General features: G+C 40.7%; 1 protein-coding gene across 1 annotated transcript in view; it reads left to right on the forward strand.

Moving 5' to 3' along the window:
* Positions 1-13,563, forward strand: part of LOC141230916 (tricarboxylate transport protein, mitochondrial-like) — a 29,528-nt gene extending 15,965 nt beyond the window's left edge. Inside the window, exons 4-9 of the mRNA XM_073667635.1 lie at positions 578-716; positions 1,790-1,874; positions 2,091-2,195; positions 5,550-5,665; positions 7,189-7,262; positions 11,737-13,563. Of these exons, the coding sequence (XP_073523736.1) occupies positions 578-716; positions 1,790-1,874; positions 2,091-2,195; positions 5,550-5,665; positions 7,189-7,262; positions 11,737-11,851 (634 nt within the window). The 3' untranslated portion in view covers positions 11,852-13,563. The remainder of the gene's footprint in view (positions 1-577; positions 717-1,789; positions 1,875-2,090; positions 2,196-5,549; positions 5,666-7,188; positions 7,263-11,736) is intronic.
* The last annotated feature ends 4,798 nt before the right edge of the window (positions 13,564-18,361 follow it).

The raw sequence follows: 18,361 nt of genomic DNA on the forward strand, positions 1-18,361 counted from the left end.
GTTACAATGTTGAGTATGTGGCCAATAGCTATGTAAGGCCTCATTCAGACATCCTTGATTTTTCTTGTACATAAAAACATAGATTGTTCTACAGTGTCTTGGTTCTGATTTTCATCAGTATTTGGTCAGTGTGTCAGTTTTTATCAGTGTTTCATCTCTGGTTTTCTCGTATGGAGAAATAAAAACCAAATCTGAGAAGCTTCTCCTATTCATTACAGTGTGAATCACTCATTACACACTGATCTTTGTGCTGTTCTTGGTTTTCACGGACTCCTACACTGGTATGGGTAATTTAGATCCATGACTTGGATCAAAAAATGGATGTGTGGCCATGATTTTTTTGAAGTCACGCAGTCCACAAACAGCAACGGACTTGTGAATAGCCACATAGATTATAATGGGTATGTGGTCAGTCTGTAAAAATCTTGGATAAAACAAGAGTGTCTGAATGAGGCCTAAAGAGTATGTGTACGTTAATCCAAAAGGTGTCAATAGACTTTAGCCATGTCCTTATTATTGTGGTCAAAGAGAACTCCAGATATAATTTAGTTCTTTCTCCATGATGTGTTCTTTTCAGATTTGGCACATTTGAGTTCCTCAGTAACTTTGCAAGGAGTTCCACGGGGAAATTGGATGGAAAGGCCAGTTTTCTGTGTGGCTTAGGGGCTGGTGTGTCCGAGGCGATTCTCATCGTATGTCCGATGGAAACTATTAAGGTATGTGCTTTTGCCATGTCTATGGTAACACTTCCCATTCAGCTGTGAGTCTTCCTTTTATATTAGCTGTTTGTGCTCTTACTACTATAAATCCGGATGGGAATTCAAACATAGCAACTAATCATCCATGGGGCTGTAGATGTTCATCCCCCCTTCCCCATGTGTGTGCGCACACACTTTACTCTTCCCCTCCCAGCTGTCGCTCACATAAGTCTGGCGTATGTTACTCCCATGGTCCCATTTTAATGTTTTCTGTGCTAACTTGCATTATTACGCTAAGGGCTGTATCTTTTCTGGTGTAGTAACCGCATTGTGAAGGAAGAGATGAGTCCAGCTTCAATCCATAAAATCAAATCCTTTATTTCATGATTAAAATAGATATGGCAACACTAAATTATGCCTAGGCATGATTGGGGATGAGGGGTGCAATCATGCCTATAGCTTTATATATTTTAGTGTTGCCATATCTATTTTAATCATGAAATAAAGGATTTGATTTTATGGATTGAAGCTGGACTCTCTTCCTTCACAAGGGATACCAATGAGACGAGACTCTGGGCTTCTCCACATCAGAAACTTGCCTGGTTTCCATCAAGGGTGAGCTGAATTTTTTTTCTTGCTTCTGTAGTAACAGCCTTCATGGATCCTATGAGATATTTTTACCTTCACATGGTGCAAACTTTCTCTCTCAAGGTTTTACTTTTTCCGAATATCCACAGCAAGAACCTCAATTTTAACTTGTGGCTTTTGACGATAAGTTTCACTGCTACGAGAGACACTTATGGCGTAAAACTGAAATACTGCAGATTGCAAAATACCATAATTGTGAACAGTAGGATAGATCTTCTATCAACTAAACCCTAAATTTTCTGGAAAGGGTGTTTGCTTTTTTTTTTTTTTTTTTTATTTGTGAGAGAAGGAGCCTATTGACAACAAGCTTCCCAGGTGATTGGTAAAATTGTGCAGTTGAATTCCTAAAAATTTACAGCTGACTCCATATTTGTTTGGAGCTTTAGGATAAATATGGAATATTATCTCTATCACGGGTATTCAACCAGTTATTTCCATGGCAGGTGAAGTTCATCCATGACCAGGCCTCTTCTGCACCGCGGTATCGGGGCTTCGTCCATGGAGTGCGTGAAATTATTAGAGAGCAAGGTGGGTTCAAGTTATTAGAAAGCAGTAGGATATCATAAAGAGCAGAGGAAATGTGTGAAAATACATTTTGTCCATTTTGTATTCAGCTATGTGTTGTACAGTTACATTGTGCAAATATTCCTTATATTAATCTGTAATACAAGTACACTGAGAAACTTTATGAAAATATATGTGTTGATCATAAAGATTAATGTCCATGTGTCTCTTGCCATACAGGACTACGTGGAACATATCAAGGACTAACCCCCACTATTTTAAAGCAGGGCTCCAACCAAGCAATCCGGTTTTATGTCATGACCTCACTACGTAACTGGTACCTAGGTGAGTAGTATATTGGTTAAATGTGTTATATAGATAGCAACACTAATATATACAATGTACTAATAAAACACATAACTTGATATAAGCCATGAATAAAATAAAATAGTTTATAGGATTTAGACTAAAACTGGAAACCTGGAAAAATTGAGTGACAATTACAGTGACGCAGGAGAGTGCTGAAAATTGATCTGATGGCAGAGATGTTTTTGCTCCGCAGCATAAAGGGTTATAGGGTTGAAGGCCGAGTAATAGATGGCGGATCGTCATGCTAAAAATGGGTAGTGAATCTTACTTGTCACAAAAAAAATTATTTAGGCTTTAGTGTCCGTGTTAGCAGTTTTATGTATTTATCCAATGTCTATTGTTTAATAGTGTAACCATACGGAAAAATGGATGTATTCAGGTTATTATGTGACTATTGTTATGGCCCCTATATCATATATGTGTGCACAGGGATCTTCCAACTCTCCTTTGACAAGTAATATTTTGGGAAATTTGGGTCAAGCATGTTGAATTTGAAGACTATTATTTTCAGGGCAGATAAGCTGTCGCCAGAGGTCTCTGCCAGCAGCTTACTCTCCTCTCTAATTGAAAACACATGCACGCTCTGAAGAGCGTGGCATGCATGTGTATGGGGTCGCCGGGAGATGTAGGACAGCTATAGAACATGTATGAGAACCTATAAAGGGATTTTTTTTCTTTAAATGCCTCAGACTCCTTTATAAAAAAAAAATAGACTCAGCCGGTGATTGACGGAGAGTGTGTTTTCGGCCAGTTCCTGTGTGTCAAGGATGGGACCAGAAAGCAGTAGGGGCTACTACTTCTGTGCCATAATGGGACCTGCAGGGAACGAGGAGGGTGAGCACGATTTCTTCTAGTACTTTAGAGGGAACCTATCTGTCAATTCATGCTGCCCAATCTACAGGCTGCAGGAATTGCCGCCATTTATGCTATTCTCGGTGAAGAGACTTTGAAGATCCAGCCGGGGACCATAGCTGGAGAGCAGACTCCTCGGTCTCCACCCCTGGCAGGCCCTTCTTAGCGTTGCTGCAGATGATTGACTGGTCCCTTGCATGTACAGAAGGGGAGACCTGTCAATCACCTCTAGCAGTGCTGGGAGGAGCTGGTGACGGGCGGAGCTGGACTAGTCTTGACCGGGAACGAAAGTATATTTTCTGTGAAACATGTGACTGTCTCAGGAAATGATATACCGGCCTGCATTCGTGTAGCCAGGTGGCGAATCAAGTTGCCACTTTTTTTTTTGCCGCATGAATTGCCTGACTGGTTAAAAACGCTTCCCTGGAAAACCCTTTTAATTTTTCATGTTTTATATTCAGATTGTCTGTCTGTAAAAAAGTCTAGGTAAGGGATTTGCTTTCAATGTTCTCTCCAAAACCTGCTTTCTGGCTGATTTTTGGAGTCATCTCATTGTACTTTATATGATTCATAAAAGACTGATACATTTTCTTCTGTGATCCACATCAGAATTATACAGTTAGGTCCATATATATTTGGACAGAAACAACATTTTTCTAATTTTGGTTCTAGACATTAACACAATGAATTTTAAACAAAATAATTCAGATGCAGTTGAGGTTCAGACTTTCAGCTTTCATTTGAGGGTATCCACATTAAAATTGGATGAACGGTTTAGGAGTTTCAGCTCCTTAACATCTGCCACCCTGTTTTTAAACGGACCAAAAGTAATTGGACAATTGACTCCAAGGCTATTTCATGGACAGGTGTGGGCAATCCCTTTGTTATGTCATTCTCAATTAAGCAGATAAAAGGCCTGGAGTTGATTTGAGGTGTGGTGCTTGCATTTGGAAGGTTTTGCTGTGAAGTAAACATGTGGTCAAAGGAGCTCTCCATGCAGGTATAACAAGCCATCCTTAAGCTGCAAAAACAGAAAAAAACCATCCGAGGAATTGCTACAATATTAGGAGTGGCAAAATCTACAGTTTGGTACATCCTGAGAAAGAAAGAAAGCACTGGTGAACTCATCAATGCAAAAAGACCTGGGCGCCCACGGAAAACAACAGTGGTGGATGATCGCAGAATAATCTCCATGGTGAAGAGAAACCCCTTCACAATAGCCAGCCGAGTGAGCAACACTCTCCAGGAGGTAGGCGTATCAATATCCAAATCTACCATAAAGAGAAGACTGCATGAAAGTAAATACAGAGGGTTCACTGCACGGTGCAAGCCACTCATAAGCATCAAGAATAAAAAGGCTAGACTGGCCTTTGCTGAAAAACATCTAAAAAAAGCCAGCACAGTTCTGGAAGAACATTCTTTGAAAAGATGAAACCAAGATCAACCTCTACCAGAATGATGGAAAGAGAAAAGTATGGCGAAGGCGTGGCACAGCTCATGATCCAAAGCTTACCACATCATCTGTAAAACACGGCAGAGGCAGTGTGATGGCTTGGGCATGCATGGCTGCCAGTGGCACTGGGTCACTAGTGTTTATTGATGATGTGACACAGGACAGAAGCAGCCGAATGAATTCTGATGTATTCAGAGCCATACTGTGTGCTAAGATCCAGCCAAATGCAGCCAAACTGATTGGCTTTATGTTTTGGGTCATTGTCCATATGTAGTATGAAACGACGACCAAAGCAACACAGGAGTTTATTAAAGCAAAAAAGTGGAATATTCTTGAATGGCCAAGTCAGTCACCTGATCTCAACCCAATTGAGCATGCATTTCACTTGTTAAAGACTAAACTTCAGACAGAAAGGCCCACAAACAAACAGCAACTGAAAACCACCGCAGTGAAGGCCTGGCAGAGCCTCAAAAAGGAGGAAACACAGCGTCTGGTGATGTCCATGAGTTCAAGACTTCATTGCCAACAAAGGGTTTTCAACCAAGTACTAGAAATGAACATTTTATTTACAATTATTTAATCTGTCCAATTACTTTTGGTCCCTTTAAAAACAGGGTGGCACATGTTAAGGAGCTGAAACTCCTAAACCCTTCATCCAATTTTAATGTGGATACCCTCAAATGAAAGCTGAAAGTCTGAACTTCAACTACATCCGAATTGTTTTGTTTAAAATTCATTGTGGTAATGTCTAGAACCAAAATTAGAAAAATGTTGTCTCTGTCCAAATATATATGGACCTAACTGTATATCCTTTCATTTTCATCACATTTAGCTAACAATATGATGCTGATTAGGAGACTACCTCATTAATCGGTGCTTGATGTTCTGACACTCTGCCGGGAAAGTTGACTTCATTGTGTCACCAGTCACTACCAGATGTTACAGACACCGGATATTTGCTTTCTTTCTGTAAGATTGTCCATCCTTTGCCTATTTATTACATGTAACTGTGCTTCTGGTTTTAGGTGATGATCCCCAAAGGCCAATTAATCCTATTATTACAGGAACATTCGGTGCCATTGCTGGGGCTGCGAGCGTCTTTGGTAATACACCTCTAGATGTTATCAAGACCAGGATGCAGGTAATGACTTTATTATCAGTGCAGGTTAAATCCTGTTTGCAAGCGCTTTGGTTATTTGACATGGTCCCATCTCCTGGCACGTATTGATCTTGTAATTTGGCAGGATCCTTGCATGGATAGGTGGTAAATACTGCTGGACAGGGCCACCATTAGGGCATTACTGCCATTACTGGTGTGTGGGGCCCAGACTGGGTGAGACATGATGGCAGCCTGCGCTGAGGCAGTCCTGCTGAGCCTCTGTATAAGCGGTCTGGCCGACTGCGTGGCACGCTGGGGCCTGGGCTAATTACTTTGCTTTATTAAGCCCCGGGGTCCCAGTTACTCACTGCCGCAGCTACTTACATTGTATGGCCACGGCAGAGGGGGCTAGCTGTGTCAAACATCAGTGACGTCAGACGCTGCCGGCCCGCCTTCTGTTCCTAAGCTGCCGGGAGCCCCTGTTCATTATGCCACATTATATGCAGGAGTTGAGGGTCCGGAAGTGATGAGATGCATGTGCCCGCCTACACACTCACCCTTCCGACCTCCCATTCCCCCAGGCAAAGCCGGGGTGGAGCCTGGGCAGAGTCTCAAGGGGGCCTGAAAATTTTGCCAGTATGGGGCCCTGAATATCCTGGTGGCAGCCCTACTGCTGGACCATAACATTTTGATGTTTTGGTGTTTCCATTTACAAAAATTATAAATTTACTGTGCATTTTAATGGTTCTGTAGTTTTCATATTTGCTTTTGGCATCAGTTCCTTGTGGTTTTAAGTTATTGTATGGGGATTTAATGGTACCCATAGAATGGATATGGAGACTGCTTGGGTACATGGCTGTGTTGATCACTTGATGAGGATTTACGCATGGACACAGCCTAATTCTTCATCAAATCCGCTGACCTTATGTATCAAGTGCAAATGAATGGGGTATTTCATACATGAAGAGCAAAAAATCAGCACAATTTGAATTTTGTCGATTTTTGAAATCTACAGGAAGCTCATTATTTGCATGAATTCTGCATAGAAAAGCCATGCATTTTCCCCATTATGAGCGGGACTATTCCATGTGCAGATCTGCTGCACTCTTGTAGAATTATCAACAGAATACAAAGTATACACCTTAAATTTCTGATTCGATCATTCATCGACTGCAATTATACAATGAAGGTTTCCATTCAGTGACTATGGACAAAGATCTTAGAAACTGAAGAATTATTGCACAAAATATTAAAGATCGATAAACTTTTAGATATACAATGAGCAAGCTTGAAATTAAAATGCTCTTTGACGTTTTACATTTGGGAAAGTTTATGTAATCTAGCCATGGCAACTTCTCAAATGGATCCTAAAAAATCCAATTAACTTATATTATGGTTTTCTCTAGTGCTGGGGTTTTTAATACAATAGGAAGCCCTGATGGAAACCTAAACCCACTAATCTGAGCGAAGCCCGAATATAATTTATTGATTATGTTGACAATATATTTGGTGATTATTCTGTTCCTATATAATGTGTTATGTGGTCACTGTGTTCTGATTACCAGGGATTGGAGGCTCACAAATATAAGAACACTTTAGACTGTGCAAGCCAGATACTTCGCAATGAGGGTCCCTTGGCGTAAGTAACCAATTATCATTTCTTCCTAGTGTATAACATAATGTGGTAGTAAATCAGAGCTAACTAAACTTGTCCCATTTACCTATTACCCCCAACATAATTTTACTGGTACAATAGATTTCATCAATGATTGTTACAAGCATTGTATCAGATGTATAATAAAGCACAATTATTAGAATTATTTTATTGGAAGATGAGGAATTACCAAAAACTTGCATTAAAATAACTGTGTTCTCCATCCTCCTGTCTAATATCCAGTCCTATAATAATTAGAGTAACACATAGGCACAGTATAGAGTCCGTAATAAACGACTTGTTTGAAATTTTCCAAATTTATTGCCAAAATAGTCAGACAGACTTCAAACCAACGTTTCGGCTATCAAAAGCCTTTATCAAGGTTATCTGCATACAACAAATGTATCAATTGTTAGTATGTTGAACAAAATAAAAAGAAAGGAAATGTAAAAGGAATAAACAAACAAACATATCAGTCTGCATACAATTGGCACAATGTGTACACAAAATCTTGAAATCACAAATCTAGATAAATGCGGATGTGATAGTGAAGACAATGGGAAGAAAATAAGGGCCATCATGTCCAGGTAAGAGTAGTCCTGTAAGCGAATTAAATAATAAATAAACAAATAAGATTAAATGTAATATATGATTCAGGGGTTCTCTGGTATAGGGAAAGTGGAGATAGAGACCAAAGAAAAAGGGGAAAAAAAGAAAGATGAAATAAAGTCAATGAAAAATAAAAAGTAAATAATACAAAATATAAAAAATTAAAAAAAATTCTAACCATCTAGCAATATCATGAAGCAGGGAAAAATAATTACCTGTCCACAAAGGCTGGAAAAAATAGGAATATCTATAAAGAACGTAATATATATTAGGATATTCAAGATAAAAAGTCCAAAATAAGTAGATGAATAGTCTCCCAAGGGTATCATAGCAGTACCTGGTCAATCCTGCGTTATCCACATAATGAATGGTGGCCGGGTACGGGCGGTGTGTGATCACTCATACAAGACGCCAGATTATATGATGCCGAAGGCAGAAGTGCGGGCCCGGCAACACGAGTCAGCTGTGCATGACGTGCAGAACGGAACTGCGCATGCGCCGGAAAAAGCCGATGAGAGCCGAAGCTTAAGTGAAAGGCAGCCGGGACAGGGAGAGAGAACAGAACGGGGCATGCGCAAGGCATTTAAAGAAATAGGAGGATGAAGTAAGAGCAGAACCAAAGAAAAGGGGAACACAAAGAAAAGTAAAACAGAAAAAAAGGAGAAAAGAAGGGAAGAAAGAGGGAATTAGAAGACAGTACAACCTACAAGTGCCAGGGAGGAAGGAAAAGAAAAAAGATAAACAGGGGAAAAACGATAATACAATATAGTAGTTGGGAAAATCACCAAATAATAAAAAGAAGAAATTAATAGGGGGGAACTAAAGAAATAATAAGGGGCCAAAAGGGGGTAAACCACAAGAAATAGAGAAAAAGACAGAGGAACAAGGAGAAAAAAGGGGGAAAAAAACTTGGATGGAAAAGGGAGAAAAAGAGGGAAGAGGAGAAAGCTAAAATATAATACCTGAGGGACCCTTCATTGACCTGTAAGACATGAGAAAAAGTGTAAAAGAATTTTATATATATAAAAAATTCACACATTTTATGTGGTTATATCAAAACTAAGATAGCATATTTAACAGGAGGTACAGTCCTAAAGGGGGAAAGTCAAATGGAAAGTCTCAATTAAAAATGTCATATTCCCTATTTAGACCATAGGGTTCCAGTGTATTCAATCTATAAATCCAATATGACTTTCTTTCAATCTGAGAGTTCTGTTTCCACCCCGCCTAAAGGGAGGAACATGTTCCAGAACCTGGAAACGAAGCTGTGAAATATCATGCCCTCTTGAAATAGTGTGCTGGTATAGGTAACATTGTTCTGTTACATCGTATCGTAGATTTATGTTGAGAAATGCGGTCTCGGATATGTTGGGTAGTTTCTCCAACATATCCGAGACCGCAAGGACATTTGATGAGGTACATGACAAATGACGAATCACATGTAAAAAATCCACAGATAGGGAATTTCTTTCCCGGACGGGGATGTCTGAACGAGTCACCTTTTGGATATGTTGGAACATTGTAAACAATGAAGGCATGGAAATGTTCCCTTTCTCTGTGTGGCCAAAAAGGTCTGCGTGTCCTTAATCACTTTAGAGCCAATATCTGCCCTAACTAGCGTATTCCGGGGGTTCCGGGATTTTTTGTGACCTATCAAGGGTGGTATCTGAATTTCAGATATGTTGGGGTAGGAGTTCCCTAAAAGTGCCCAATAGGTATAGATGGCTTTATGAATAGCACGCATAAAAGGATGATGGGTATTCACAAATGTCACTCTTGGGCCTTCAATCTTCTCTCTAGGTATCTTTGATGTGAGTGAAAGGTAAGTTTCGGGGTAACCTCGATTCCTAAACTTGTTCTGCATTTCTCTCAGTACGATCTCACGGGTGTGATTATCTGAAACGATGCGGATAACCCTGTAGAATTGTGAACGTGGTAATGACCTCTTGACATGACCTGGATGACAACTGGAGAAGTGGAGGAGACTATTCCTATCTGTCAGTTTGATGAAAAAATCTCTAGTTAATGTTCCCTTCCTGATTCAAAATTACATATGTGTCCAGAAAATTAATTTTATGGGCATGCAAATGTAACGTAAAAGTTAAATTCTGGACCGCAAGGTTGACTGCATCAAAAAAACGTATCCAATGTAGTTTGGTCACCATGCCAAATGGGAAAAATATCGTCCATGTATCTCTTCCATAGTATGTCTCTGGAAGAGGACATTGGTATATATAAAGGTAGATTCAAAATGTGCCATATAAATGTTGGCATACGGCGGCGCAACGTTCGAACCCATTGCTGTGCCGGTCTTTTGCATAAAGAATTGATCCTCGAAAATGAAATAATTTTTGGATAAAATAAGTGTCAATAACGATATACAAAATCCCTTACGTAGAGTACCAAAGTCCGTAAATTCATCGAGAAATGTTTCAACTGCCACGATACCTCTCACGTGTTCAATGCTCGTATGGCTGCTATGCCATATACCATCGTACCTTAGAGATACCTCCCATTTTTTGACTTCCATACAAAATTTGAATTCTCTTCCATCAGGTTGTCTGCTTGTTACTTTAGACGTAAATAGCTTATATACGAGCATTGAACACGTGAGAGGTATCGAGGCAGTTGAAACATTTTTCGATGAATTTACGGACTTTGGTACTCTACGTAAGGGATTTTGCATATCGTTATTGACACTTATTTTATCCAAAAATTATTTCATTTTCGAGGATCAATTCTTTATGCAAGAAATCGGCACAGCAGTGGGTTCGAACGTTGCTCTGCTGTATGCCAACATTTATATGGCACATTTTAAATCTACCTTTATATATACCAATGTCCTCTTCCAGAGACATGCTTTACTCTGGAAGAGATACATTGCCGATATTTTTCCTTTCATTTTATTTTGTTCAACATACTAACAATTGATACATTTGTTGTATGCAGATAACCTTGATAAAGGCTTTTGATAGCCGAAACGTTGGTTTGAAGTCTGTCTGACTATTTTGGCAATAAATTTGGAAAATTTCAAACAAGTCGTTTATTACGGACTCTATACTGTGCCTATGTGTTACTCTAATTATTATACGATATATCCAGTCCTAGCATCCAACTTGACAGTTGCCATCATATTTTTATATCCATAGCTTGCTCCATATTTTGCCACTTCTACCATTATGGCAATTGGGGGCCCTCAGCTCATTTAAGCATTCAACTTTTTAAAGGGACACTCCATTTAATGTCTAAAAGATTGGAATATCCCATCCTATTACATGGAAGCATACAACTACATTAATCTTTTTTTTTTTTTTTTTTTTTTTTTTAACGTAGTATACTGCCCCCTACAGATTAAAATCATACAAATTACTTTCAGCACATCATAGTGCATGATAGAAGACGGGCATTGACATAATCACTTGCTTTTATGAACACCTTTCACATGAAAAAGTATAAAATGTGCTTTTTATTTCATGTTGGTGTTTTCCTTTTTAGTTAATAAAATAGGACAAAGTTCCATTCTGCAATCCCCATTCCCTCATTTATTTTCAGGCCTTTCTTATGCAGTTTGCAGACTTGGCCGACTGCATCTTGCTGTTCTCCTCCAATAGGTGTAATATGGCCAAAAATGATGCACGACAGAGCGCACAGTGAATGTCTGTATCATTCTAGTCAGTGGCCCCGATGGTGCATACGCACCAATCCCGTTTTGTGGGGGCTCAGCCATAAGCCCTGATGGAGCCACAGAACCTATTGGTGAACCCAACCTAAGAGAATCTCTATTCATGGTGATTATCACAATGGTATTTAATGTTTAATATGAACTAAACGCCAGTCTCTCTCTCTGTAGGTTCTACAAGGGGACAGTGCCACGTTTGGGCAGAGTCTGCCTGGATGTTGCCATCGTCTTTGTCATCTATGAAGAAGTAGTTAAAGTTCTGAACAGAGTTTGGAAGACGTCCTAACATCACCCGTGTGTGACTGGAGAGCCGCGCTCCGCCTTCGGGAGGGACATGTTTTCTATCTACATTTTACCTCTTGAATGGATTGTTTGGTGAAAGCTTATTGTAAAAGATCAGAAAATGTCATTTTAACCTGTTACTATTTTATGGTAAATGTGCGTCTAATATCTGCATTTGCCTTAAAGCTGCCAAATACCTTGCAGTCAGTGATTGTCAGACGCCTTATTGTGAATTATTTCAGCTGGATTTGCCTGGATTCTCTTCAGAACTGTAATAATATTTAATATGGAACTGATGTATTTACCGACAGATGTCCTGGGGACGCTATCGGGGGCCACCTGTTTATCCATATCACCACTGCAGGGAACATACAGCACCCACCTGAGTCTTCCCATAGAAGATACATTAATATAAAGCTGCCCATACACATTAGATCATCAGTGGATACCATAAGATCAACTAGGCCCTAACAGCAGATATAGGGGGTGAAATAATGATTGAGCATGTTGGTTATCAACATGCCCAATCAGTGGTTTTTCTAAGAAATAACAGTCTGACAGCAGCTTTTCTTTCTTTGTCCATTTGAAATAAACACATCCTAAGTCAATGATTGGGGGAGATGGTTCTCAGCCAGCCACTATAATCTTTATGACCAATCTAAGTCCTAATCTGCCTGTGATCACTACGATTTTCTAACATTTGATTTCTTCTCTCTGCAAGTTCGCACTTATGCACAGGATAGGTCGTAACCTGCTGGCAACTGGGGGACTGGACTGATCGATGGGACCCCCATTGGTCCCGAGAACTGAGTTCTGACCTGCCTGCTCTCTGGGACAGGGGCGCTGTACTTGGTGATCTAGGCCCATAGACAATAAATGTATCGTTCGCACACATGCACAGCCACCATTCCAATTGAGCAGGGTCCTGTTTTCGGGATAGCTTGGGGTCCAGCGGTTAGACCCCCAGTGTTCAGCAAGTTCTGTAGTTAAGTGATAACTTGGCAAATTCGGAATAACCCTTTCAGATCCATATATATTACACACATGACCTCATGAATGTACTTCTATACTCTACACTGAAGCAAACCTGCATGAATCGCCATCTAAAAAGCCATCAAATATTAGACGTTGTCAGATATGCAAACAGTAAGGCCACGTTCACTTGTCCAGTATTTCGTGAGTTTTTACCTCGGTATGTGTAAGCCAAAACCAGGAGTGGGTGATAAATACAGAAGTGGTGACGTGTTTCTATTATACTTTTCCACTGATTGTTCCACTCCTGGTTTTAACTTACAAATACTGAACATGTGAACATGGCCTTAGAGATCTCAGCCGTTACTCCAGGTGTTCTACTGAACAATGGCAAATATTCAGCTTTGAAGTAATTCTCAGTAAGTTCATATCAATGTGTCTTTCTGATTCTTGTGCATTTTTTTTTTTACTTTGATATGTTACATATTTTTTTTTTTATCATGTAAGTATATATCCTTTTATATGTGACCAACATGTGGCGTAAACCAAACAATAGCCCCCTGCCTCCTAACATTAATAAAATCTCTAAATCTACAACTTATTAAAATAGTAACACGATGGGCCGGGGATTGGTCCTGGTGTCACACCTCATCCCTTATTGAAGTGAATGAGATGAGCCATAATTGTACGGTCAGATGAATGTACTGCTGTTTATGGAAAAAAGAAAAAACCTTCAAGAATTCACTCATCTTTCATGCATTGGTTTCTTCAGTGATGTCCCTGGCCGCAGGCTGTACAAACCTCACAACACTGGGTCTTCCTCCATATTCCACATCATTACTCCGATCTGTAGTCCGAGAACACTCCGAGTGGATATGGGAAGCCATCGGCTGAGCATTGAGAGATCCTCTGTACAGACTGCAGCCAGGTGGATCCACCAGCGTTAAGTACTGAATGATTTAAAGGAACACATTCTGGGCAAATCTAACATACTGTATTGTGTGTGGTGCAATTTTGCTGCACCGTGTCACACTTTAAGCCACGCCTCTTTGACTATGACTACACCATCTTCGGACTAATCTATGCCCCCTTATCAGATGACTAACAAAAAAATGTGGTGCAAATTTGGTTGGTTTCTGGGACCCCTGCTAACGCTGGTAGAGAATTGGCCGCAGCGCTGGTTTTCCTTGCACTTGGAGTTACTTGGCGCTGCTGAGAACTGCAGTGGCTCCTCATTTACTTGAATGAGGCTACTTTGCAGCTCCTTACACACCATTTGGCAGGGGCATTCTCATAAAATGGCACTGTACTACATCGCTGCTGTGGCCCCTACATTATCTGGTTTGGTTGGAGTCCCGGAGATCGATGATAAAGTAATGGCATATCCTATTGATATACAACTCTGTAACATAGGAACACTCCATTAATTATTTAGTTTACAACAGAAATGCATTGGTTGAGACTAATCACTCACTCTGTGGCACTTTACCAAACAACTGTACACCTTATATGGAATTTGTATGGTAAAGGGAAAACAAGTTCCCTATCCAGGGAATAGATGATTGATGAGGATCTATCAGCAAATTAACTGCTGGAAACTTCACATATTGGCAAATCATGGAATATTTATTGCCAACAAGGCACTTTTATCCCTGTAGGGCCAGGGTCACACTACCATATAACACTCAGATCAGAGATTATTTTCTGATGCAGATTCGGCATGAGAGAACAGTCGCAGCATGTTGCGATTTGCAGCAAGACTCTACTCACTCGCACCCATACAAGTCTATGGGGATGTGTGAAACAACGGACTGTACTTGGATGTCATCCCAGTGCAGTCCGATATGCACAGTGTCAGGTCACGGAGGAGATGGAGGAATTACTTTCTCCATCTCCTCCGCATCTGTGCTGCGATTCTGTCATGCGAGAGGATCGGAGCACTGACACTCGGATCCTGCTCGCAGCAGAGCTGGAGCCGAGTGTCCTTAGCATCTCACATCAGATGCTCTCTCCTTGTGTGCCATACGCTGCTGTGATTCCAGCCTTAGAATGGAGCTGCTAATACACATGCCTGACTTCTGCTCCATTCATTCTCTGTGGGTCTGCCGGAAAGAGCAAAACACGGCTCTCCACAGGGAATGAATGGAGCGGCAATCGGCCATGTGTATTAGCTGCTCCATTCTAAGGGCTCGCTCACACTGGCGTATATTACGGAGGAGTGCAATGTGAAAAAATCTGGCATCGCACTCTGACCAGTGTTATTCAGTGAGGCAGAGCAGATCTGCGATACTTATTTTTTTCTCCTGCCGCTTCTGCATGAGAAAAAAATCGCAGCCTGCTGGGAATGGCAGTGTATCTCTCACGGCGCACACCCATTCAATTCAATGGATGTGTGCAAAACATCGGCCTGCCCTGCACTCAGATGTTATCAGAGTGCAGTCCGATATACGCCGAGACAGGCAATGGAGAAATTAATCTCTCCTGCTTCCCCTCACCTGTGTTGCGATTCTCGCATGCGAGAGGATCTGATCGTAGATCACTCGGATCACATTCGCAGCAGAGTTTTAGCTGAGTGTAATTATCATATCGCTTCGGATGTATACGTTAATGTGACCCCGTCTCAGCTGGGATAAAAGTGCCCTGTGGGTCCCAACGATCAGTCAGCCACTAAGCAATAGGTGGGTGAGAAATTGTTTTCACTAGAAAACCCCTTTAACTGTGCCCTGCTGTCTTTACCTTTTGGAGGCAGTCATATTATCCGTGGATCTGTTTTTCATTAAATACCAATATATCTTATATGGGTATTTGCTCAGCTCGCAGATTGGTTTGTGAATGGAGGATTTTATGTTTTGTTTTTTTAACTGTAGCACCTTACTCATGTTTGTCTTTTCTAACTTTGTGCCAATCATGCATATTAACTATGTAACTGTGTGGCTATTATTTGCCAAATACGAAAGCTCCTAAACTGATGGACATTTCCAGACTCCGTGTTGATTCATTTAACCGCTAGTCTCTGCAAATAAACCAACCACATGATCCACGAAGGGCAGGGGTGGGCAATTAATTTTCCCACATTGGAGACCGTGACTGTTGTGGAGGGGCAACCCAACAGGCTGAAATTAATTCTGCTCAGTATTCACCCTTTTACGGTGAATGAATGACATAGCATGTCATGAGCTGATATCTGTTCCTGCAGGATGACGTGCGATGTCCATGACTTTAAGCTGTCACAGTGTGAAAACACAGTGACCGCTCCATGCAGACAGCGATCACTGACCACTGAGCAGCATGGGCAGAGATGCAAGGACCGCTGGTGTTAATATGCTCACTGTACCCCTAGATGATTTCATTAAGATGTGTAGTTTGTAAAATGGGGTCACTAATTGGGGGCTATGCTGTCCTGACACCGGGCAAATCCGTACTCCGATGACGTTCCTTCCTTTCTGAGCTTTGCACTGTGCCTAAAAAGTAGTTTTTGACCACATATGGGGCACTGCTCTACTTTGGACACATTGTGTAATAAATGTTGTGGTCCATTTTCTCCTATTAGCCCTTTTGAAAATTAAACTTTGGAGCTAAAACATTTTAGCGGAAAAAAATCTAACTTTTCATTTTCACAGCCCAATGTTATACAATTCTGTGAAATACATGTGGGTTTAAAATGCTCACTACACCCCTAGAGGAATTCTTCAAGATATGTAGTTTCCAAAATGGGGTCACTTGTGGGGGTTTCTGCTGTTTTGGCATGTCAGGGGCTTTCCAAATGTGACATGGCATCCACTATTCCAGGCAATTTTGCACTCCAAAAATCAAATAGCGCTTCTTCTCTTTCAAGCTCTGTTCCCCAAACAAGAGTTTCTGAGCACATACGGGGCTTCCCTGTACTCCCATTTTCTACCGTTACCTTTGTGCAAATGAAAAATTTGAGGCTAAATTTTTAATTTTCATGGTCCAATGTTTTAAAATTCCGTGAAGCGCTTGTTGGTTCAAGATGATCACCACACCTCTAGATAAATTAATTTGGAGTGTAGTTTCCAAAATGGGGTCACCTGTGGAGGGTTTCCACTGTTTAGGCACATCAGGGGCTCTGCAAACGCGACATGGGGTCCACTGTCCATTCCAGACAAGTTTGCACTCCAAAAGTTAAATGGTGCCCCTTACCTTTCAAGCCCTGCCATGCGCCCAAACAGTAGTTTTCCACCACATATAGGACATTAGTGTTCTCAGGAGAAATTGTACAACAAATTGTATGCTCCATTTTCTCCTATTACCCTTATGAAAAATTTGATCAAGTGATGCAGCTAAAGGGTTAGTACACTTCTTGAATGTGGTGTTCAGCACGTTGAGGGGTGCATTTGTTTAAAATGGTATCACTTTTGGATATTTTCTGTCACATAGGCTCCTTAAAGTCACTTCAAATGTGCTGTTGTCCCTCAAAAGATAGGTTTTGTAAATTTTAATGGAAAATTGCTGAAAATTTTTTAACCCTTCTAACTTCCTAACAAAAAAAAAAAAAATTGTTTCAAAAATGATGCAGATGTGAAGTAGACATGTGGTAATTGTTGTTTATTAACCTTTGTTAAGGCATAACTTTTTAAGGGCATAAAAATTCTAAACTTTAATTTTTTTTTTTGTCAAAAGTTTGAAATTTTCATAAAAAAATGCAAATCATATCGACCTAAATTTACCACTAATATGAAGTACATCACCAAAACACTTCAGAGTCACTGGAATATGTTAAAGCATTCCAGAGTTATTACCTCATAAAGTGACACTGGTCAGATTACATCCCATGCCTGTTTGCACCTTCATAACCAGGCCAATTTTTACAATTCTGACCAGTGTCACTTTATGTGGTAATAACTCTGGAACACTTAAACGGATCCCACTGATTCTGAGATTCATTTCTCGTGACGACATCTTGATCTTCATGATAGTGGTAAAATCTCGCGATACATGACCACATCCATCCTCCCTTTAACAGTATGCAGTCGTCCCATCCCTTTTGTAGAAAAGCACCTCCAAAGTATGATGATTCCCCCACCATGCTTCACGGTTGGGACGGTGTTCTTGGGGTTGTACACATCCTTCTTCTTCATCCAAGCACGGTGAGTGGAGTTGATACCAAAAAGTTCTATTGTGGTCTCATCTGACCACATGACCTTCTCTAATGCCTCCTCTGAAGTTCGCCAGTGACCATCTGGATGATCCAAATGGGTATGGACTTATGCTGGCCCTGCAGGATTTTCATCCATGATGGCGTAGTGTTTGAAACTGTGGTCCCAGCTCTCTTCAGGTCATTGACCAGGTCCTTCCGTGTAGTTCTGGGCTGATTCCTGACCTTTTTCAGAATCATCCTTACCCTACGAGGCGAGATCTTGCATGGAGCCCCAGACTGCGTTAGATTGACAGTCCTCTTGTGTTTCTTCCATTTTCTCATAATTGTGCCAACAGTTGTTGCCTTCTCACCAAGCTGCTTGCCTATTGTCCTGTACCCCATCCCAGCCAGGTCTATAATTTGTCCCTGGTGTCCTTAGACAGC

This window comes from Phyllobates terribilis, unplaced genomic scaffold (genome assembly GCF_046119375.1).
Source record: "Phyllobates terribilis strain yellow unplaced genomic scaffold, ASM4611937v1 Scaffold_2__4_contigs__length_985480577, whole genome shotgun sequence".
Classification (NCBI taxonomy): Eukaryota; Metazoa; Chordata; class Amphibia; order Anura; family Dendrobatidae; genus Phyllobates; species Phyllobates terribilis.